This window comes from Trichomycterus rosablanca, chromosome 7 (assembly GCF_030014385.1).
Source record: "Trichomycterus rosablanca isolate fTriRos1 chromosome 7, fTriRos1.hap1, whole genome shotgun sequence".
NCBI classification, from domain to species: Eukaryota; Metazoa; Chordata; class Actinopteri; order Siluriformes; family Trichomycteridae; genus Trichomycterus; species Trichomycterus rosablanca.
Window position 1 is genome coordinate 24,934,171 of NC_085994.1, and position 24,397 is coordinate 24,958,567.

The 24,397-nt window shown below is 38.4% G+C and overlaps 1 protein-coding gene across 1 annotated transcript in view; it reads right to left on the minus strand.

Annotated features, from left to right (window-relative positions):
* LOC134318312 (serine/threonine-protein kinase WNK2-like) overlaps window positions 1-24,397 on the minus strand; it is a 97,252-nt gene that overhangs the window by 67,581 nt on the left and 5,274 nt on the right. The window contains exons 2-4 of the mRNA XM_062999166.1: window positions 8,398-8,570; window positions 5,679-5,899; window positions 3,042-3,199 (exon numbers count right to left, since the gene is read on the minus strand). Coding sequence (XP_062855236.1) covers window positions 3,042-3,199; window positions 5,679-5,899; window positions 8,398-8,570 — 552 coding nt within the window. The remainder of the gene's footprint in view (window positions 1-3,041; window positions 3,200-5,678; window positions 5,900-8,397; window positions 8,571-24,397) is intronic.

Sequence of the window (24,397 nt, forward strand, 5' to 3'; positions counted from 1 at the left end):
CAAGTGACATTATTATTTACTGATTTATCTTATTAGGTTAATAAATGTAAATTAAAACAACAGCTTGAGAAAGCTGAAAGTAAAGAACTATAAATAACCATGCTCTGAAAATTCTTACTATTTATATACACTAATCAGCAACGACATTAAAACCACCTCCTTGTTTCTGCACTCACTGTCCATTTTATCAGCTCCACTTACCATATAGAAGCACTTTGTAGTTCTACAATTACTGACTGTAGTCCAGCTGTTTCTCTTCATACCTTTTTAGCCTGCTTTCACCCTGTCCTTCAGTGGTAAGGACCCCCACAGGACCACCACAGAGCAGGTATTTTTAGGTGGTGGATCATTCTCAGCACTGCAGTGACAATGACATAGTGGTGGTGTGTTAGTGTGTGTTGTGCTGGTATGAGTGGATCAGACACAGCAGCGCTGCTGGAGTTTTTAAAAACCATGTCCACTCACTGTCCACTCTATTAGACACTCCTACCTAGTTGGTCCACCTTGCAGATGTAAAGTCAAAAACGATCACTCATCCATTGCTGCTCTTTGAGTTGGTCATCTTCTAGATTTTCATCAGTGCTCACAGGAGGCTGCTCATGGGGTGCTGTTGCCTGGATATATTTTGGTTGGTGGACTATTCATAATCCAGCAGTGACACTGAAGTGTTTAAAAACTCTAGCAGCATTGCTGTGTCTTATCCACTCATACCAGCACAACACACACTAACACACCACCACCATGTCAGTGTCACTGCAGTGCTGAGAATGATCCAGCACCCAAATAATACCTACTCTGTAGTGGTCATGGGAGAGTCCTGAGTCTGACCATTGAAGAACAACATGAAAGGGGGCTAACAAAGCATGCAGAGGAACAGATGGACTACAGTCAGTAATTGTAGAACTACAAAGTGCTCCTATATGGTAAGTGGAGCTGATAAAATGGACAGTGAGTGTAGAAACAAGGAGGTGGTTTTAATGTTATGGCTGATCGGTGTATAGCAGCGCTTTCACAAGCAATGACTTGATTTTATCACGCCTGGCTGGCATCCCAAAAGTGTGACAGGATTAAGGTCAGAGTATTGTGTAGGCCACTAGAGTACCTCTACACCAAATTTATCATAATGTCTTTATGGACTTCACTTTGTACACATAAACAGTCATGCTGGAGAAGGAAAAAGCCTTCCACAAACTTTTGCCACAAATTTAGAAGCATATAATGCATTCAGTATAAATTATTTTACAAACTTAGGTATACAAGTTTTAGCCACATCAATCGCTAACAGTTAGATGTGTCCACATACCATTGGCCACATAGTGCATTAGTTTTTACTAATTACACCAAGTAACATAAGGCAAAGATATAAGACAAACATACACTGATCAGCCAGAACATTAAAACCACCTCCTTCTTTCTACACCCAGTGTTAATTTTATCAGCTCCACTTACCATATACAGTGTATCACAAAAGTGAGTACCACCCCTCACATTTCTGCAAATATTTTATTATATCTTTTCATGGGACAACACTATAGACATGAAACTTGGATATAACTTAGAGTAGTCAGTGTACAGCTTGTATAGCAGTGTAGATTTACTGTCTTCTGAAAATAACTCAACACACAGCCATTAATGTCTAAATGGCTGGCAACATAAGTGAGTACACCCCACAGTGAACATGTCCAAATTGTGCCCAAAGTGTCAATATTTTGTGTGACCACCATTATTATCCAGCACTGCCTTAACCCTCCTGGGCATGGAATTCACCAGAGCTGCACAGGTTGCTACTGGAATCCTCTTCCACTCCTCCATGATGACATCACGGAGCTGGTGGATGTTAGACACCTTGAACTCCTCCACCTTCCACTTGAGGATGCGCCACAGGTGCTCAATTGGGTTTAGTCCATCACCTTTACCTTCAGCTTCCTCAGCAAGGCAGTTGTCATCTTGGAGGTTGTGTTTGGGGTCGTTATCCTGTTGGAAAACTGCCATGAGGCCCAGTTTTCGAAGGGAGGGGATCATGCTCTGTTCAGAATGTCACAGTACATGTTGGAATTCATGTTTCCCTCAATGAACTGCAGCTCCCCAGTGCCAGCAACACTCATGCATCTGTTTCTCTGCATGCTTTGTTAGCCCCCTTTCATGCTGTTCTTCAATGGTCAGGACTCTCCCAGGACCACTACAGAGTAGGTATAATTTGGGTGGTGGATCATTCTCAGCACTGCAGTGACACTGACATGGTGGTGGTGTGTTAGTGTGTGTTGTGCTGGTATGAGTGGATCAGACACAGCAATGCTGCTGGAGTTTTTAAGCACCTCATTGTCACTGACAATAGTCCACCAACCAAAAATATTCGGCCAACAGCGCCCCATGGGCAGCATTCTGTGACCACTGATGAACTCAAACAGCAGCAATGGATGAGCGATCATCTCTGACTTTACATCCACAAGGAGGACCAACTAAGTAGGAGTGTATAATAGAGTGGACAGTGAGTGGACACGGTATTTAAAAACTCCAGCAGCGCTGCTGTGTCTGATCCACTCATACCAGCACAACACACCGTAACACACCACCACCATGTCATTGTCACTGCAGTGCTGAGAATGATCCACCATCTAAATAATACCTGCTGTGGTGGTCCTCTGGGGGTCCTGGCCATTGAAGAACAGGGTGAAAGCAGGTTAAAAAAGTATGTAGAGAAACAGATGGACTGCAGACAGTAATTGTAGAACTACAAAGTGCTTCTATATGGTAAGTGGAGCTGATAAAATGGACAGTGAGTGTAGAATCAAAGAGGTGGTTTTAATGTTATGGCTGATCAGTGTATATTATTAATGCTTGTTTCTACTATCAGAATTTCCTACGTTTCTTGTTACTACAATTGTGCACACAGTAAATGATGCTCCATATGGGCAAGTTTGCTCGAGATAACGTCTAAAACCTGTGAATGATTTTTGTTGCATTGACTAATTGTGTGCACTAAAACTATGCACGTATAATATAGTGTCTCTAAATTGTAGACTGGCTAAGGAAATACATACACTAGTGACTTTGCGGTAGATCTGGGCAGCATTCTGGCACTCGGAGTAGGGGTATTCTGATGTAGCCATCTCCAGCATGCACATGCCAAAAGCATACACATCCACTGATTCATCATAGTGCTCTTCATACATCTCTGGGGCCATAAACTCTGGGGTGCCTGAAAGCAAGGGCAATAATAAACAAACAAGATCAGACATTCAGACATACACCAATCAGCAATAACAGCAATATCAGCACCAAAACCACCTGCCTAATATTGCGTAGAGACACTCATGCCACTGAGGGCTTATGTAAGACAGATGGCAACCTATTGAAAACATTTCTGGTTGCATGTAGTAAATCTATTACTAAGAGCTGGCTTCGAAGAAACCTCCCAACTTTTTATTGAAATTATCACCTAAATCCCTTATATGGAAATGTTAACTTACTGGATAAGACTTAAGAGGGAGCGAGGAAAAATAAGCTGGAGTATCAGGATTGCTGTACCCAAAAACAGGGGTGGATTGAGATCCATGTCCTTGATTATTCAGTCTTCCTGTACAAACACTGACATTAAATTTTGAGTTGGAAATGATGTACCCATCAACCTCAGACTTCATGTAGGGTCTCATGTGAGTGCATGTGTGTGTTTTTTAAAATTTATTTTCTCTACTTTTCTCTTTCTTTTCTCTTCTTTGCTTGTATTACTCTACACCTAATTAAAACAAAATAAAAAAATAAGTTACAAAAATTACAAGAAAAGTCCAAAACACAAACAATTAAAAGAAACCTCAGGTGGCAAAACGGGACATTCCGCTAGCGCACCAGTGCAGAGATTATCCTTGGTTTGAAACTCGGCCTTGTCGGCTGGACATCGTCTGGCGGGCATAATTGGCAGTGCCTGCAGGGAGGGATGACCGGAATATGTGGGCGGGGTCTTCAAATGCTGTGTAAGGACCCTGATTGGCAGATAGAGGGGCCTATGCATGGGTGGAAAAGGGTTCCGTTAAGGGCTGCGCGTGGGTCAGAGGAGGCGTGAGCAACAATATACCCTCCTCAACTGCAAAAAAAATCAGGGTTCCCCAGCAGAGGAAGGCAAATTGACTATGCTAAATTGGGAGAAAATTGGAGAAAAATGCATAAAATATGCAACCTCGTGACAACAGTGATTTAGAAGACAGGATTTTGCAGTCACCAAACACTTTAGCATGGATGAATTCTGAGTACAGTACCTCTTAAAATAATCTAAAATAAGCCAATTATTTAGATTGTACTGACCAATGTGATTTTTTTTTTTATCCTGGTCAGGGTTGCGGCAGGTCCTGTTCCACCAGGAAACAATGGACTTAGGGCAGGAATACCCAAGACAGGGCGCCAATCAAATCACAGGTCTTGGCAAATACCCATCATTGCCAATCATACACCATACAAACAAAAGTATTGGGAGACACATCTTAGTTATTCATTTCAGGTGTTTTATTCAGTCTCATTGCCACAAGTGTATAAAGTCAAGCACATAGCAATGCAGTCTGCCTTTGCACATAATTTTGCACAGGTCATGCTGAATATTCTCACTAAAATTGAGGGTGGTACTGTAATAGCATTCCACCATTGCATCAAGTCTGTGCAGTATCAAGGAGTAAATACATTTCATGAACTTTCAACTGTTAATGGAATTATTGAAAATTGGAAGCATATAAGAACCACAGCAATAAAAATTACAAAGCAGGTCGCCAAGTGCTGAGGCGCATAGTGTTCTTGGCAATACCATCAGCACAAGAAAGCCAGGAGCTTTATGGCATGGGTTTCTATGCAAGCCCTACATCACCAAGCACAGGACAAAATGTCCGATAAAATGGCATAAAGCATGCCACCACTGGACTCCGAAGCAGTGGAAACGTTTTATGAGGTGACAAATCATTCCTCTCTACTCGTAGTATGATGGAAGTTTCTGGGTTTGGCAAATGCCAGGAGATAACAATTGTATGTATCCAACTTTGTGAAAACAGTTTAGGGAAGGCCCTTCTCTGTTCCAGCATGACTGTACCGCAGTACACAAACTAAGGTCCATAAAGCCAGGGTTGGGCGAGTTTGGTGTTGAATAACTTCACTGGCCCACACAGAGCACTGACATCAACCCCCTCAAATACCTTTGGGATAAACCAGAACAGAGAATGCAAGCCAGGCCCTCTTATCCAACATTAGCGAGTGACCCCACAAATGTTCTTCTAAATGAACAGGCAAACCCCACAAAAAAAACCCCACAAACACACAATACAAAATCACAATACAAAATCTTGTAGAAAGCCCTCCCAGAAAAATGGAGGTTGTTATAACTGCAAATGGGTGACCAACTCCATATTGATGTTTGTTTGTTGTTTAACGCCAACACATTGGTCATTCTCATGGCATTATATGTACCTAGATTTTGTACAGGTTATTCATTCATGTTCTTTGTCTAGGGTCCTTTCTGTGTTCAGTTCTAGATGCGTATTATCAGTCTTGTATTCCATATTAATGTTTATGGATTAAATATGGAATGTCATAAATGCTCCCATAGATGTAATGTGTCCCAGTACGTTTGTATGATTTAGTTTATTGGTGTAGACGCGTTCTGCAGTTTATTCTCATCAAAGTAAATTGCACTGGTAGCTTACCAATAACACTTTTAGCAAAAGATGCTCTCTTGAGGGTGGCCAGGCCCAGGTCTCCAATTTTCACACTGCCAGTTGGACCTGTGATGAAAATATTGTCACACTTCAGGTCCCGGTGGATAATAGGAGGAGTGCGTGTGTGTAGAAAGTGGAGGCCCTTCAGGATCTGCCGGCACCAACTGCGTAACACTTTGGGCTTCATCACCTTGAAGCGCCTCAGATAGCTGCACAGCAAAAAAAGACAGAACGTTATCTTTGCCACAAATAAAAAAGTGCAGATTATTAGTGATATTTAATATATTAATTACACAGAATTTTGTTCCTTTAAAAGTCAGCTAGTTTTAGAAGTTAATTGCTGATATAATCAATATTCAAACAGGTAAATAATTATACATTGTGCAATTTAAAAATAAATAGTATATTTTTTACGTATAGAATTTAAACCATCAAAAATGTAGATGGTAATGACAAACCGGCAGTCCAACTACTATGCCTGTATTTCCAGTCCCAGTCATTCCAGAAACATTGAAAGCCTGATGATTTGATTGACACATTACAAGCCATTTTGCCTGCAGAGACGCAAACTCGGGTCTTTGGGTGGTGGGCTAGTGTATTAGACTGCCGAGTCACCCTCATGACTTTTTTTATGCAAGGGTGTCAATAATAGTAGCGCTGGGACATGGAATGTTTATACACAGGTCAAATTCACTCAGCTCTACATCCATAGTATCATAATTCTGTCCACACAGAGTGCTGACTCATCACAACTACATGCTTGAATATCACTGCAGGGGAAGGCCACTGTGGTATATAACAGACAAAATCAGTCGTTGCATTTTTATTAATCAATACAGTTACAAGTGTTGGTTTATTTTAAATCCAAAACATAGCCTTTTGTTTTACATTCCACCCACAAACTTTATTACATATTCTGCACTCAGTCCATAGTACAGGTACACCATATCTATTGTTACTGCTGTTTGCACAGCATAAACAGCAGAATTGCATTATTAGACCTCTTGCATATTAAGTTTAAAGCTCAAAAAGTAGGGATGTCCTGATCCGATCTCAAAGATCGGGATCGGGGCCGATCAAGGCATTTTTTAATTGATCGGAATCGGCTTTACTAAACCCGATCTTAATTCCGATCTTTTGTGTTACGTCAGCATGTCTGCTGTGTGGAAATTGAAAAATAGTTTAAATTGAAAAGTAAAACAAGTCCAACAGTGAAGTGTAACGTCTGCAGTGTGAGCGTTTCACGAGGCGATGGGAGCAGAGCTGCGTTCATGTGTGAGAGTGTGTGTGAGTTAAGGATCACACCGGTTTACAAAACATCGTAGTGATGCACTCGTTTAATAAAGAAATAAATGCACAGTATATTCACATATTGTCGGGAGCAGAACACTTTATTAACTTCTTCTGTTACGGTACCGAATAGCTGACAGTTGAGTCAAGCACGCTATTTCATGTTCTATGGAAGGCCTAAAGGGTCAAAAAACTCTCACTTCGTGTACAAACGTCCATCAAACCATTGTCACAATACAAGCACTTTAAGAACTGGCTTTCCTTCATAACAAAAGAGCCTTTCCCTTTTATATTCAAGTTAAGCTGCTACACAGATTTCTGTGTATCACTGCATTAAACTTTTTTTTTTCTTTGAATGTAAAGTTTAAAGTAAAACTATATATCTCACTCATTTTGATTGATTTAGTAAAAATACAAAAACATTAAGCCAATAGTTTGGATGCAGCATTTTTCCCTTCAGCACTGCAGAGCTATTTAGTTGTTAAACATATACATTGGATTAATTTGTAATGTACTTGAAGTGTGCACTGTGTGAACAGTATTATCCAGTTCTTATCTAGACAATATCTAGAAAATACAAGTATCGGTTTGAGAATCTGTATCGGATCGGGATCAAAATTAATAATCGGGATCGTTATCGGGAACAAAAAAACGTGATCGGGACATCCCTATCAAAAAGTAAAATAATAAGCCGCATATTCTCTGTAATTTGGCAGCATTTAACCGTTTCAGTCCAGTGCAGCATGTGGCAATGTCTTTCTTCATAACTCTGCAGCCACCACAATCAATTATGTATCTAGGCAGCTGTAGCCTAGTGGTTAAGGTAGTGGACTAGTAATCAAAAGGTTGCTAGTTCAAGCCCCACCACTGCCAGGTTGCCACTATTGGGCTCTTGAGCAAGGCCTCTAACCCTCAATTGCTTAGACAATATAATGTCACAGTACTGTAAGTCACTTTGGATAAAAGCATCTGCTAAATGCTGAAAATGTAAATGTATTACCTCCAAATGGACATGATTAAATAGATCAGTCACCAACTTTAAGAAAATGCTATTAAAAAAAATGCAATACCTAGAGCTTTTCAAACACTCAAATCCATAGGGACCTTTATTACAAGTGCACAATTAAAATTCTATTGTGTATTTTGACAAACCTGATAATGTATATTGGCAGTCTGTAAAGTCTTACTAGGCCATGTATTAGGTTTCTCCAAGCAGAACTAGCCATCTAGTATTACATCCTTGTTTTCCATATGATTCTAAAATAGACTAGGGAAGTCAAGAAACAACCCTTAATATACTTAACATTATTTCTTTACAATGAGACTTCATTATGGACCGTGAGCAGCTATTTAATGTTTCCCATCAGAAGTCCTAACATGCAGCCTTAAATTTTCTATTGGTGTTTTATGATCTTACGTTTTTAGGGTCCCTGAGGTCATGAGTTCCGTCACCAGCACAATGCATTTTTTGCCTTTGAGGGGAGACTCCCAAAAGTCATAGAAGCGCACAATGTTTGGATGCTGCAGACCCTTTAACATTTCAGCCTCCTCTTTAAAGCGTTGCCTTTCCACCTTGGTCAGCTTCCGGTCCTAACAAAGACAACAAAACAGAGAGATACATCTTATTGGTATTGCTGCATAATAATATCTAAACTATGTGGACAAACAGATTTTATTAAATCAAACAGTAATATTAAATATTGACAAACTGCATTACACTTTTGGCCAATAATTCAAACCGAGGTGTCATTTATTGTATATTTAGAAAGCAGAATATTTAGAAAGCACAGGGTTGTTGTGGTGTGGAATTTTTGTAATCAGAGTAACAATAATAACAGTTAACTTTGAAATAAATATGGTGAATTTTATTTGGGTTTCACTTGGGATAAAGCAGAGCTGTGTGGATGCCTCTCTAAATTAACTGCCACTCCATCACTGACACATAGCCAGTCATTCTATACAGAAAAAAGCAGAACAAGAAGCTGTGCTGGCTGTGATAACTGAGTTTGTAATGATTGTTGGGGAAAATAGTGATACAATTTTATGGCACCCTTTTGTGTTGCAGTTGAAAAGTGCAAACAAGATACTTTTGTGTCTGTGTGTGTTTAATGTGAGTGTATGCGCTACTGTCTTCACTGCAGTGGTCCAGGACCAAAGTTGTGAGGACTCAAAAATCTATTTTATATACACAGTGCTGCTGTGGCATCTCTATGTGCATCAGTACTTGCATTTCTCCAACTTACATAGGTTTATGTTTAGGGGCAAATGGCTATAAATGCCCAAATGAGAAAACATACAAGTTAATGCTGTGCAAAATTAACACAAGAAAATACAACCCCAAATCAGAAAATTTTGGGACAGTATGGAAAATGCAAACAAAATAAAAATGCAGTGTTCATTATATGTACTTTTACTTTTATTTGATTGCAGACAGTTTGAACCAAAGATATTTCATGTTTTGTCTGATCAACTTCATTTCATTTGTTAATATACCTCCATTCCTGCATTTCAGGCCTGCAACATTAAAAAAAAAAAGTTGGGACGGGGGCAATTTAGAGCTAGTAATGAGGTGAAAAAACTAAATAATTATGTGATTTCAAACAGGTGATGTCAACTAAATAATGATTGCATGGTTTGGTACAAAAGCAGCATGAAGGAAAGGCTGAGTCTTTGAGCAAAGATGATCAGAGGATCTCCAGTTTGTCAACAAACGCGTGAGAAAATGATTGAAATGTTCAAAAACAATGTACCTCAAAGAAAGATTGAAACGGATTTGCATATTTCTCCCTCTACAGTGCATAATATCATTAAACCATTCAAGGAATCGAGAGGAATTTCAGTGCGTAAAGGTCAAGAACTGCCACTCAACAATAGCTGATATAACCACATGTCCAATAGATTACAATGGCAAATCTTTGTCAAGCACTACACTATGGAGTTACATGCACAAATGCCACTTAAAACTTTACTGTGCAAAAACGAAGCCTTATGATAATCATGTCTAAAAACGGTGTCGACTTCTCTGGGCTCGGAGGCATCTAGAATGGACCATCACACAGTGGAAACGTGTATTTTGGTCAGATGAATCAGCTTTCCTGGTCTTTTTTGGAAAATGGACACCGTGCACTCTAGACCAAAGACGAAAAGGACCATCCGTTATCAGCAACAAGTCCAAAAGCCAGGGTCTGTCATGGTATGGGGCTGTGTCAGTGCCCTTGGTAAAGGTCATTTACACTGTGATGGCAGCATTAATGCAGAAAAGTACATTGAGATCTTAGAGCAACATATGCTGCCTTCAAGACGTCGTCTTTTCCAGGAACGTCCATGCATTTTTCAACAAGACAATGCAAAACCACATGCTGCACACATTACAAAGGCATGACTTCGGAAGAAGAGGGTACGAGTACTGGACTGGCCTGCCTGCAGTCCTGATCTGTCCCCAATAGAGAATGTGTGAAGAATATTGAAACAAAAATGTGACAACGACGACCCCGTACTGTTGCACATCTTAAGACGTGTTTGCAGGAAGAATGGGACAAAATAAAACCTGAAACACTACATCACTTGGTCTCCTCAGTGCCAAAACGTCTTTTAAGTGTGGTGAAAAGGGAATGGCAACATTACAAAGTGGTAAATGCCTTACTGTTCCAACTTTTTTGTAAATGTGTTGCAGGCCTGAAATGCAGGAATGGATGTTTATTAATAAATGAAATAAAGTTGACTAGACAAAACATTAAATATCTCAGATTCATCCTGTCTGCAATGAAATAAAAGTCGGAAAATGTAGGAAACTATTATTATATTATTATTTGCATTTTCCATGCTGTCCCAACTTTTTCTGATTTGGGGTTGTAGTTATAAAGCAAAACAGTTATAATCGAGTTTTACTGTAGCCAAACGGCTTGGGTTATCCATTTCTGTAACCGAGGTAATTTACTCAATATCACATAAAAACAATAATAAAGAATAATAACTAGAAAACCTTATAAAAAGTAAGTGAGGATCCGTCTAAACAGGTAAAATTCATGATATAATCAACATTCCACCATGCTCTGTGACACAAAAATCATGAACAGGTCCTGTTGACATTCTTAGTTTTATCACAGTCATCCAGCACAGATTAAGGCATAACATGATCAAACTTGTGTCAGCAAAAACTGTATGTTGATCACCACATAGAGAACAATATTAAAGCCCTAATGCAGAAACCTATTACTAAGACAAACACAAATGTAGAAGTGGGAATTTTTTTTTTTTAATAATTAAAACCAAAGTTTTGTCTAGCAAAGTTTTTAAAAGTGATAATATAAAGACAATCATTACCATATTCTCCACAAGTGGGCGAGTACGTGTCTGGTGTACAGCAATAAAACATTAGTGACCAAGATTAAAGGGGTCAGCTGGCTGAAGATTATGGAACAGCACTCAACCCAACTAAACATAGTGGTGCTTTTGGGTCCATTAACACAGCACTAAAACCCAGTACCTAAGACTTAATTAAAACGGTTAGTCAACAAAATAGCAAGGTAATATATCAATGGTTAAAAAAAAGCACATTTGCATAAAAGCCTATTAAAATTAATCATAGCACATAAAAACCCCTGTGACCACAGCTGAACACAAATGTTTACACTGAGAAAGATATGTTGTGATTTTAGCGTTCACTGCTCTGAATGCTTAGCACAGTTGCAGTAGCTATAAAATATCAGCAGTCAGATTTCAGTACTGCTGACACCTATACACCCAGGACAGATAAGAGAATAGGATCAGAAGGGTGAGGTCATAACAGAAAGACAGAGTAAACAGAGTCAAGTGGTGGGGGATGTTGGGTTGTGGATCATCAGAGGTAATTTATTGTCTTAAACATCAATACCCAAGAGCCTGTGCTATGACACACACTTGATAGCTTCATCTTGGGCACAGCAGGCAGCCAATCAGTCTTTTCTGTTGTAGATCTAAGCTATACTGATGCAATAAATAAATTTTAAAACAGGAGAACTATCCATTTATAATTTATGTGTGAAGTCAGAATGGTGTGGCAGTTAAAATGGCCTAAGCCCTGGGGACTGCATCCACATACACAGTGCAGCTGCTACAAAAAGTCAGCTGGATGCTTATCGATCCATCTCTACCTAGCTCACCTCACATTTGCTCAAAATCTATTAACATTTTCCTTCATGCAATAAGCAACCCCACCAGGATCTTTCATACTGAATGTTTTACAAGGATAAACGTTTAGTGTTTAAAAAAAAAAAAAGAAAAAAAAAGAAAAGAATAACATCTCCTCATACATTTATGCTGCTACCAGACCAGGTATTCATGTATATATTGTTTATGTATGCAATTTTATACCCAATTGATATCATAGTATTTGAAATGAAATACAATACAATACATTATATTTTAATGCACTGTCATGTCATTGCTTTGTGATGGTTGGCTGCAAAAACAGGTCTGCTCTTTGCAATGTCTTCAATCTTATGTCGCTGGAAGGTAATGCACTTTTTTGGCCAAAAACAAGAAATGAAGAAAAAAAGGGGATAATATAGATTGTGGTCATTTTGCCCATTCACCAAAAAAAATACTCCATACCGTACTACAATACTCCTTTTTGCCATGTAAATTTTAATAGAACAAATTCTACACTGAAATTAAATTGTTACAAGCTTAAACTAGCTTTTAAGAACTATTAGTCATCTTAAATAATAATGACATAGCAGATACTTTCATTTAAAATCTATAGGTTTTTAATTGGTTCTTAAATTAATTTTTTTTAAATAGGTAAATTCTACAATACTTGTATTAAACATACAGTTTCATTCTAATTGTATAGTATTAATGCAGTTACAGAATTTTGTTTTTAACTTGTTACCATAATCCTAGCTTGTTCCACATAGCTTTTCCTTGCACATTGTTGAGGGGTTTCAGTTGTGAGATTAAATCCAGTCACTGACCAATAGCACAGCTACTTTGGTGTACTGACCTCTAAAAGATGACGTTTCACGCGGCTTCATAGCAGAATTATATATCAGTTATATTACTGTAAGAGTGTGCAGTCCTAGATTTAATTAGAATATAGCATTATTAGCTCGAAAGCTAGAAACACTGGTGTTGTACCATTTGCAACAAGAACGATTTGTATTGGATTTTTTTTTTTTTTTTTCACTTTCATTTTTCATCTCTGCTGTATCCTGGTCAGGCTCATGGTGGGTCCAGTTTCCCCTAAATCCTTGGGTGCAATGCAATAACACGCTCCGAATAGGACACCTATCCAATATGGGCCTCAGCCACACGAGGTGATAAAAAGCAAATGGGCTGCACCTATTACCTCAATTAAAATATACTGCTGATTGGATTAATAAGACCTCCCTTGGTTATCCCTTATCATAGCACCATTTGTGCACCACTACTTCAGCAGAACTATTGGCTTGTAAAGTGTAGTATTGATGTTCTCTCTATTGCATAACCCTGCGCATAATCACCCAGTGACACAAGCCAGACAAGCACTATAAGGACATGTAAGCTCAGATGATCTTGTAAACACAGTGCTTGTTGAATAAGCATACAGAGGCTCAGAGAGATGCACATATTAAGACTTTGATAGGCACACACATGCAAACACAAACCAAGCAGAAATTAATTTTATGAATTTAAGACATTGTGGAATGTGAAAGATGGCAAGCATATGCTATGGTATAGGTCCATGTGTTGGGTGCAAGTGTGTGGTTGTGCTTTTACAGCTCTTGCTCCTCAAGCTTATAAATTATGCAACACTGCAGAGAGCCTATTGCATTTAGCTGAGCTGGCCTGCCCAAACTGTCCCCACATGCTCCATGTACACCCTGGCATCTTTTTTTTTTTTCTTCTTTCCATTGCTCTTCCCCTCACTCAACTCTGCCATCCTTGATCTCTCATTTCTCCTCTCTTCTCACTTACACCTTCATATACAAGCTTTTTCAGTGGCTTGCTGGAATTGCTGCATTATTTAGTAGCTGCTAACAGGCCAAAGAGATGTTGAGCCCAGCAGGGAAAGATACACATGTTGAAAATGAGATGATGCAGAGCTCCGTTAAAAAGGCTTGCACCCTAGCTTGTGCCCACCATCCTTGGAAATAAAATGTGTGTGATCCACTATCCACTTACTAAATATATGTTTAGTGAAAAAATATAATTTGAGCAGTGGCGATTTCTCTAAGACTGCAAGGGAAGCTCAGCTTCCCCTAAAATGTCAAAAATTAAATGGTCAAATATGTACAGTTGTGTTAACATTTCATTGACTACAAATGCGTTAGAACACGTTCATCTCGAAGACGAGTTCGTTCAGAATCAGCTAATTATCACAAATCGACTAGATTTTCTTAACTTAACTCATACATTCCCGTAGCGTCAATGCATTTGCCCGCAGAAGCTGAGCGTCTCTTCACTTCTATGGGACTGCGTTGAGTTTTTTTTTTTTATGCTCCGAAACTCGCCGGTCATTGGATAAATGGCTCGATTTTGTCCCGCCCCCGGCCGCTGAGCGTCTCTGGGGGTGAATGGGGCTGTGGGCGGGTGTGGACGCTGAGCTTCTGCAAGATGATTGGAGGATCAGTGGAAAGGCTGAATCCCGTTTTGATTGACAGCTAGTTTGAGCGCTACACCGTCACTTCTCAAACTCAAAAGAAGCTTTATTGGCATGACAAATAGGGACATTCGTATTGCCAAAGCAATACACTTCATTAGTCACTTAATCACTAGGAGCTTCAGTCCCATCGCGGATTTTGCGAGTGAAGTCGAAAGACAAACTGCAACCCATTTCAGGCCATTTTCTTGTAAAAGGAACAGAGGGCAGAATTTATGTGTAAATAAATTGACAAATTTTATGATGTAAGCCGACAATGAGCTTCCCTTCTTTGAAAGACCAGCAGCCGCCACTGAATTTGAGGTATTATTAGAGATGCTGCTTTGTTTTTCACAGACACTACAATAAATTACTGTCTACATTTCTCCTAATACCTTGCACTGCTTTCCTTTATTCCTTACAAGATTACAAGAGTCATGGATGATAATAATGCAGAGTATCTTTTTTAATCCACTAATACTTATTACACTTACAATAATAATAAAAAAACAGTAGCATCAGACTTTCTGTTCAAGTGTGCTGTATTTTGTGCTATATTGTTAAAGGGTACAGTGTAAAAAGTAAAAAAAGTCAAGTCAACTTCATTTATATAGCGCTTTTTACAATAGACATTGTCTTAAAGCAACTTTACAAAATCCATTACCAACAGATACAAAAACCCCTGTTGACCAAGCCAAGGGCGACTGTGGCAAGGAAAAACTCCCTGAAAATTACAGGAAGAAACCTTGAGAGGAACCAGACTAAGCAGGGCCCATCCTTCTTGGGTGGCCTGGAGGATACTTTAAATAAGTAGGCATATGCTAAAAAAAAAAGCAATCCATTGGTTTAATAAAGAGAAGAAAGAGAGACGTTTCTTTTCGTACTGTGGACTGTGACAAACAGGAAACAATCCATATACAGCCGTTCCAGCCGGTCACCCCCAGCTAGCCTGCCAGCTTAATTTCATTCAAACAAACAGAGACCATGTATGTTCCACTTCCAGTTGCTCCTTTTTCTTAAACTAAGTAGTATTTTTAATATTGAGCCACACCCATGCAACAGCAGGTTCTGAGCTGTATAGCCAACCAAAAAGGAATGTTATGAAGTAGCTACATGTGATATATGCACAATCATACACTGATCAGCCATAACATTAAAACCACCTAGTTTCTACACTCACTGTCCATTTTATCAGCTCCACTTACCATATAGAAGCACTTTGTAGTTCTACAATTACTGACTGTAGTCCATCTGTTTATCTGCATGCTTTGTTATCCCCCTTTCATGCTGTTCTTTAAGGGTCAGGACCACCACAGAGTAGGTATTATTTCGATGGTGGATTAGTCTCAGCACTGCAGTGACACTGACATGGTGGTGGTGTGTTAGTGTGTGTTGTGCTGGTATTAGTGGATAAGACACAGCAACGCTGATGGAGTTTTTAAACACCTCACCGTCACTGCTGGAATGAGAATAGTCCACCAACCAAAAATTATCAAGCCAAGAGCACCCCATGGGTGGCGTCCTGTGACCACTGATTAAGGTCTACAAGATGACCAACTCAAACAGCAGCAATAGATGAGCGATCGTCTCTGACTACATCTACAAGGTGAAACAACTAGGTAGGAGAGTCTAATAGAGTGGACAGTGAGTGGACATGGTATTTAAAAACTTTAGCAGCGCTGCTGTGTCTGATCCACTCATACCACCACCATGTCAGTGTCACTGCTGTGCTGAGAATCCACCACCTAAATAATACCTGCTCTGTGGTGGTCCTGTGGGGGTCCTGACCATTAAAGAAAAGGGTGAAAGCAGGCAAAAAAAGTACGTAGAGAAATAGATGGACTACAGTCAGTAATTTTAGAACTACAAAGTAGGGCTGGGCGATATGGATCAAAAATTATATCTCGATATTTTTTTCTGAATGGCGATATACGATATATATCTCGATATTTTTTTATCCCATAAGGTAATAACAAAAAGACACTTCTGAGACAAAGCTACATGTTCCAATTTTTTTACAGGCACTTTTATTAATATTCATGCTGGGGAAGCTTCACACAAGAATTATTTTTCCTTAAAAAAAAAAAAAAAAAGCTATTCTAAGAAAAAAAAAAGTTGTTTTCTAAGGCATCTCCTGTCGTCTAATGTGAATTACAAATATATTGTCTGGCCCTTTAAGAATGTTAAGTGCACTATAGGGCGCAGGGAGCGAGTGTGTAGGGAAGATGGAATGACGGTTTCCAGCTGAGCTTGTGTAACATTAAAAGTAAAACCCCGTTAAAGTAAACCCCTCGTTAACCCCCCACCCCCCATGTTTGGACTTTATACATTATTTTATGTATATGTCGCCACAACATTAACATTTACATTAATATTTTCTTTTCCTGTATAGAACTCAGTTCTGTAATACAGGCAGAACTAATCATTAATGTTACTGTGTAACTATTACAACATTTCATGCATTTTAATCAGCGTTCTTCTTCATGCACTTTATTATTATTTAACAGCTTTATTTGTTGTTTAATTGCTGTTTGCTCCTTGTTTACTGCAGAGTTAGTTCATGCAATTTAATAATGTTTGGTTGTTTATTGGCCGACAACAAGAAATACTATAATAGAAGATAAATAAATAAATGACGTGTCAGACGTCGGGCGATCATCCAGTATAAACTAACACGACCACGTACAACATCCAGTACAGAAATCACTCCCCATAATGTTTGTTTTTACAGATAGAGCAAGTATATGCACATCACATATACAAACACAAGAGTCAGAACAACAGGAGACGCACCGCTACGTTATTATTACTTTCTCAACACTTGTGAAGTAAATACGTGCATGTCAGCGCGTGCATGCGCTTGTGTTGGTTTTTGAAACGAATAACGACTCGTTTTCTTGTTTTTTAACTTTGGGATTTGAAGTGAAAACGAATGACCAAAGGTACACGGAGCTGGAACCTTTTGTCTGGACTTGTTTTCGGCGTTCTCTACAGAATACATTATTCTGCTGCTCATCTGACACTTTGAATTCGAACCATCTCCAAATAATTCCAAAAAGAATCATTATTTTTCATTTTAGTAAGCAGCTCCTCTTCGATAGCTTCTGTCGTGTCTTTATCCGTCTCCATGCTACCGCTGCCTGCAGGAATTACTGGTGAAGCGGTGGGGAGGGGCGAGTTGTGTTCAGTGAGGGAGAGAGGCGGGGCAGGTGAACATGTGCAGAGACAAACTGGGAGAAGAGAAAGACAAACTGTCGGATCTAACTGGAACGCAACATCTATATCGATATACGCGATATTGTCTTATCTTATATCGCGTATGAAAATATATCGATATTTTATAAAATCTCGATATATCGCCCAGCCCTACTACAAAGTGCTATATGGTAAGTGGAGCTGATAAAATGGACAGTGAGTGTAGAAACAAGGAGGTGGTTTTAATGTTATGACTGATCAGTGTATATCATTTGAGTACTTTTAATAACCTTGTGTTACATTTTTGGACAGAACAAAACATGTTTCACAGTGACACTGAACATTTTTAATAGCTAATACAACCAATAGCAGTACATTAAAGACCACAGCACAAAACAAAAAAATACCTTCTTTAAATGACATGAGGGAGACATGAGATCAAGACAAGCACAGCAGCACATGCAGCTTATGCCCCGTTATTTTAAAATATGTGCATGATTTAGTTTAACGATGGCACACAGCAGGGAACACATTGCAGTCATTAGATCTTATAGTGTGTGCATGATTTATCATTTCATATTCCAAGTTTGGTATACAAGTTCTTAAATAAAACAGCTTAATTCCTTTTAGATCCTTTGTTATCAGGAAAGAGACATATTGCTGTTTTAAAATACTGGGACAATGCTGCATGGTCAGGGTCGCAGTGGGTTCAGTCTTAGTGGGAAACACTGGGCACAAGGCAACACGCTAGACAGGGCACCAATTTATCGCTGGACTTTCGCTACCCCCTCAAACATTGCCAATCATGTTCTTGTAGATGCCTGGCCGGTCAATAGCACAGCATTCAAACCTGGAACTCAGCAATAGTGGGCTAACATAATAGACCACTGCACCGCTCAACCACGACATTAAAATGACCCAAAACAATTTTCAAAAAAACGACTAGCTCATGACTTTATTTAAAATTTAGCATACTCATCCCTTTAAATGGCAGTTTGGCATTCAGAAGGAACATGATTAATATTGCATTCGCTACGTCAGGTTGTGTTTTGGTAATCCAATAAAGCATTCAGGTTTGTTGACATAAAACAGTAATTTATTTGATGTAAATAGGACACTTTCAGAACGTCCATTCAAATTAAATTGCATCTTTAACTGCTTTGATAACTGGGTTACGCTAGTAAGGTTTGCAAACATGCCTTAAAATTCATATCCATCAGTATCAAGTGAGCATAAACTGATAGTTACTGCAAGCACACAACATTTTCTAAAGTCCATTGCTCTGTGATGAGCCCACAGCTATAGACAAAAAGGCCCTCTTAACCTAAATGGAGATTTATTTTTGTAAAGTGAGCTAACAGCCTAAAATGACAGTGTCTAAAATGCCAGGGTCAGAAATGAAAATAGTGGTCATGAACATGAGCTGAAACAACCAGATAAAAAATAAGCTGACTGGTAAACTGGTAAAGCATGCTATAGGGTCTGTTTTAGAAGAGGCTTATTCTAGGCAATCTGACTGGATTTTTAACTATTAGCCATCCCATATGAACAATGAAGGTTGTATGATATAAATAGTGGAGACAGTATTTTCCACCCAAATCATAAACAAAGAAAAAGAGAACACATGAGCAGCTGATTTTTGTTGGATGCAAATGGTATCAGGGCACATTTAACTCATGTTTTACTCAACAAACATATTTGGGTATTTAACCTGCATATTCATCAAATATCTTGGATCAAAAAAAGGAAAACAAATCTTAAATTTAGCCATAAAAACTTAAGGTCCACGTATAACAGAAACGTACAGTGTGTGTCACTTTGTGATGTGGGCGTGGTCAACATTGTTGGACATTCTAGTCCAAAAGCATGAACATTACCCATTTTGTCATTAAGTAACAGTATTTTTAAAGGTTTTCCCAAGATTATGGCATGTATTTGTGAAAATGTGAGCCCGGGCCGTCAGGAACTATTGTTGGACAAGAAGATTCAGAAGACTCAGATTGTGAATTTTCTTCTGCATACTGCAGTTTCCTCACACCTCTCAATAACATGAAAAAGGTGGACAGGCTACTCTGTTGTTCCTAGACATTTGCAAATGACTTAATAGGTAGTGTCAGTCAATGACATGGCATCATACAGAGTGTATTTCTGCATCCTGAATGTCCTACCCTACCCTGACCTAGTGGAATGCTTTATTTTTGACAGAGCACTGCATGCCACATTGATGATAGATGCAAAGATAACATTTAAGCAGAAAAATACTTAATACAGCCAAAAATGTTGCAATATGCCAAAAAGCCAGAAATTAACATTTTGCATGTTTGTGCCACTTCTAATTTAAGAGACATCATGAAATAGTATTGTGTAAACATCCAAGCCTCCAATAGAGGAGCCAGTTTACAGTAAGCAAAATCTACTTAGTTCCATAACTAAAAAGCTGCTTATTTGTAATTGGACCTTTACAAACCTTTCAACTGAAATTCTATAACTAATCCCGATTACATTTTCGGCTTTTAGAAGACGCTTTTATCCAAAATGACTTACAGTACTTTGACAACGTACTGTCAAAGCAAGCAACCTGGTAGTGGTAGGGCTTGAACCAACAACCTTTCAATTACTACTCCAGTACCCTAACCACTAGGCTACAACTGTCCTACAAGGTACTAGGCCAGCACCTTAACCACTAGGCTACAACTGCCCCAATTAACAAAGTATAACAAAAAAAGTATAAATATTACAAACTGCCATGGACCTGAGGAAGGCTTTACTGGAATCTGCACAGAGGATACACACTGTGTGCTAATACTAACAACACTTCCTTTCGACTAGGTACACATTTAAAAGCTAGTACACATTAATCCTGTGAAGATGTGAAAGCATGCAAGGGTAATGCACTGATAAATGAATTAGTGAACTAAAACTGAATAATAGTTTGACTTTAACATCAGCCATTAAAAAGGTTCATTGCCCCAGCATTGGCACTAGTATTTATCTAGAGCTTCAGAAATCTAAATTAAGTAGCCTAAAGCACTGATCCACACAATCAGACACCATGCAAGTCGCATCCTATTTGTGCTGTCAATTATGTTGATCATACCAGTCATATTGTACCAATTATGTTAACAACACAATCTTTTCCATTTTTTAAAATCAGAATAAGACTAAGAAAATACAAGCTTGATATGCATTAAAGGATGGATAAAGCCACATGGTAGTGCCACAGCCTAACACTTAGTCAAACACTATTCAAATACTGTTTATGTACATAAAGTGCAAAGCTTTCAAGATAAAAATAAAAAAAGATTTGGCATGTTGGCCATGTTTTGTTTGTGTAAGTGCAACACTGATGGAGAGATTCTGTCCCAGCACTTAAAATAGCACAACATGAATGACAAAATATATTCAGAGAGTACAGACTGTTAGTTGTGGCAAATAATCATACAACATTTTGTATGGATATAATATGGGTGGGGTTACTTAAGATCCATGTGAACAGTAGTTGGACATATTTGTTGCAACAGTGTGTTACCATCAAGCAACACTTTTCATCAACTGATTTAATCCTGGTCAAGATCCTGGCAGATCCGGTACTACGAGGAAATACTTGGTGCAAGGCAGGAATTCTCTGGACACAGCACCAGACCATTGCAGGGCTCCACCTCCCTGACAAATTTATACTCCAGTGAAACAGAAATCATGAGTGACCTCTTGCTAACGAATTTTGACAAGATCATTTATGGTGATTTGTTTATTAATTAAACAAAATTATTTGACCACTCACTTATCCATTTACAGTCTGTGTGGAATGTACTCAATCCTGCCAAAACATGCTCTTTGGTTAATTTGCTACAACTGTTTCCGCAGTAGACTCTGAACCCATCATGATTCTAACCATAAAACGGTTTCACTGAATCATTAATCATAATCATTAAGCAATATTGTTTAACTGTTTTAATAATAGTTTATAATGTATTCAATATCTATTAGTGTGTGATGTTAGAAAGATTTACCCTGGTTAACAACATTGGCAAAATTCATAGCTACTTTAATCTCGTCTACAACTTTAAACTTTATTTAATTGGTCAAGAAAAGGGGTTTATATGAGCTTGTTTTCAAATCATTAATAGACTATTTTCTAAAAAATGGCTTGTCACACATTTACTTCATTATTAATATATAAGGACAATTCGGACAGTATTGGTTATGTTTTAACTAATGTTATTATTGTGCTTCAGGACTATTTGCTACTTGTCCATTTTCTAAACTGCTTTTAAGTGAGGGCATGCACGTGTGTGCTGAGATGAACAAGCTTTAGGTATTGGTCTAATTAACGTTTTACTGGCTGATCCCATATTCTTTCTAGAAATTATTGAGTTTTAATTTATAGTAAATTGCCTCTAGCATTCCTATTTCCTACACTGCTTTTTGCAAAAAAAAACTCTGAAAGCTGTCAGTGTTGTAATCTGTTGATGTTGTTTATGCCGTATTGCAAGTGTTTATGCTAATAATATTTTGATTGCTGAGTGATGAATGTTTATATCCTTCCCTTGCATTAGCACCAACAGGCCTAGTGTATACTTGCAACTATCCATGTACAAAAGTGAGTTTAGTTAGTTGCAGTCGAGTTATTTATATTCCATACTCTTTACTGAGGTAAAACACATGAATATTTGGGAAAAATAATATAGATGCCGACACATAGGCATGTGTCAAAAGTAGGTCAAAGTAAAAAGCTAGTTTTGTTTTCACAGAGGGCTTGGCAAAGGTAAGATTGCACATAGAGATAGAAATAGAATTCAACAATCTAAACAAGTTACAGATAAATCTCCAGCACATCAACTTAAGGAATGCACGCTTGTATTATCAGTGACAACTGTGAGCACTTTTCATGCTTACAAGACTTGCACACTGTAATACAGTACAGTTACCACAGAATTTCGTTTTTCATTCACACAAGGTTATATCGAACACAGTCATGGACAATTTAGTATCTCCAATTTACCTCACTTGTAAGTCTTTGGACTGTGGGAGGAAACCGGAGCACCCGGAGGAAACTCACGCAGACACGGGGAGAACATGCAAACTCCACACAGAAAGAACCCGGACCGCCCCACCTGGGGATCGAACCCAGGACTTTCTTGCTGTGAGGTGACAGTGCTACCCACTTAGCCACCGTGCCGCCCAATATTCAAAATGGGTAGCCCAGAAAATACAACTATTTTTTTCAGAGAAGAAAGCATTTAAGTTAAATTTTCTATAATTACATAACACACAAAATACATAATATGTAAACTGTGATTTAAAAAACTACAATTAAGCTTTGTTTTAATTCCTTACTGTAAGTCTTAATTATCATAAAAGCCATCTTCATGTGCATGGCAAGCATACAAGAAGGGGTGGATATTTTTTTTTTTTTTAACTACAAACACAGGGTATATTAAGCCAGTCAGCCATTGACCTAACACTATTATTACTTTTATTTACAACTCCCACACAAACCTTGTTTAAGTAATTTAAGTAATTTTCTTGTATGAAAAATTTAATCCTCAATATTTTTCTCTATGTAATAATAAAGTGCAATACTTTGTAATAAAAATATTGTTAACAGAATAGACAGACACTACAGCCCTAATTCAGAAAAAGCTGGGAACGTAAGAAAAATATAAATAAGAAAGAAATGTAGTGTTTCTTTCATTAACTTGTCTATTGGCTTATTTCTATGCAGACAGTGTGAATTCAAGATATTTAATGTTTTGTCTGGTCAACATATACGTATATCATAAACACCCTGCATTTCAGGCCTGCAACACATTCCAATAAAAGCACAGAGGATAACAAGCGATTATGTGTTTCAGGTGTTTTGGCCCATTCTACCTGTAAACACATCTTAAGGTATGCAACAGTACATGGTTGTCATTGTTTTTGTTTTAAAATACTCCACACATTGTCTGTTGAGGACAGGCTGCAGGCAGGACAGTCCAGTAATTGTACCCTCTTCTTCCACAGTCAGGCAGCATGTGGCTTTGCACATGTGTGTAAATTATTGACACAACCCCATACCATGACAGATCTTGGCTTTTGGACTTGTAGCTGATAAGTCTGGATGGCCATTTTTGTCTTTTGTCCGGAGCACACAGACCAAAGAACATCTAGAATACTGATTCATCTGACCACAATACATGTGTGAGGGTCCATTCCACATGCATCATAGAACAGAGAACTCAACAGCGCTTATTGACATGGTTAACAAAAAAGTGTCTTTTATGTACAGTAAAGTTTTAAGTTCCATTTGCAAATGTAACTCCGTATTGTAGTGATTGACAATGGTTTGTCAAAGTTATCCCCTGCCCATGTGGTTATATCAGCTATTGATAAGTGACTGTTCTTTATGCAGTGCAGTCTGAGGAATCAGAAATCATGGGTGTTCAGCTTAGGCTTGTGCCTTTATTCACTTAAATTCCTCCAGATTCCTTGAATCGTTTAATTATATTATGTACTGCAAAGGGAGAAACATGCAAATTCCCTCCTATCTTTCTTTGAGTCTGCAAATGCATGAGAAAATTACTGAAATGTGTAAAAACAAAGGAGATCCTGTGCCCATTTTTGTCGAGGATTCTGTGTT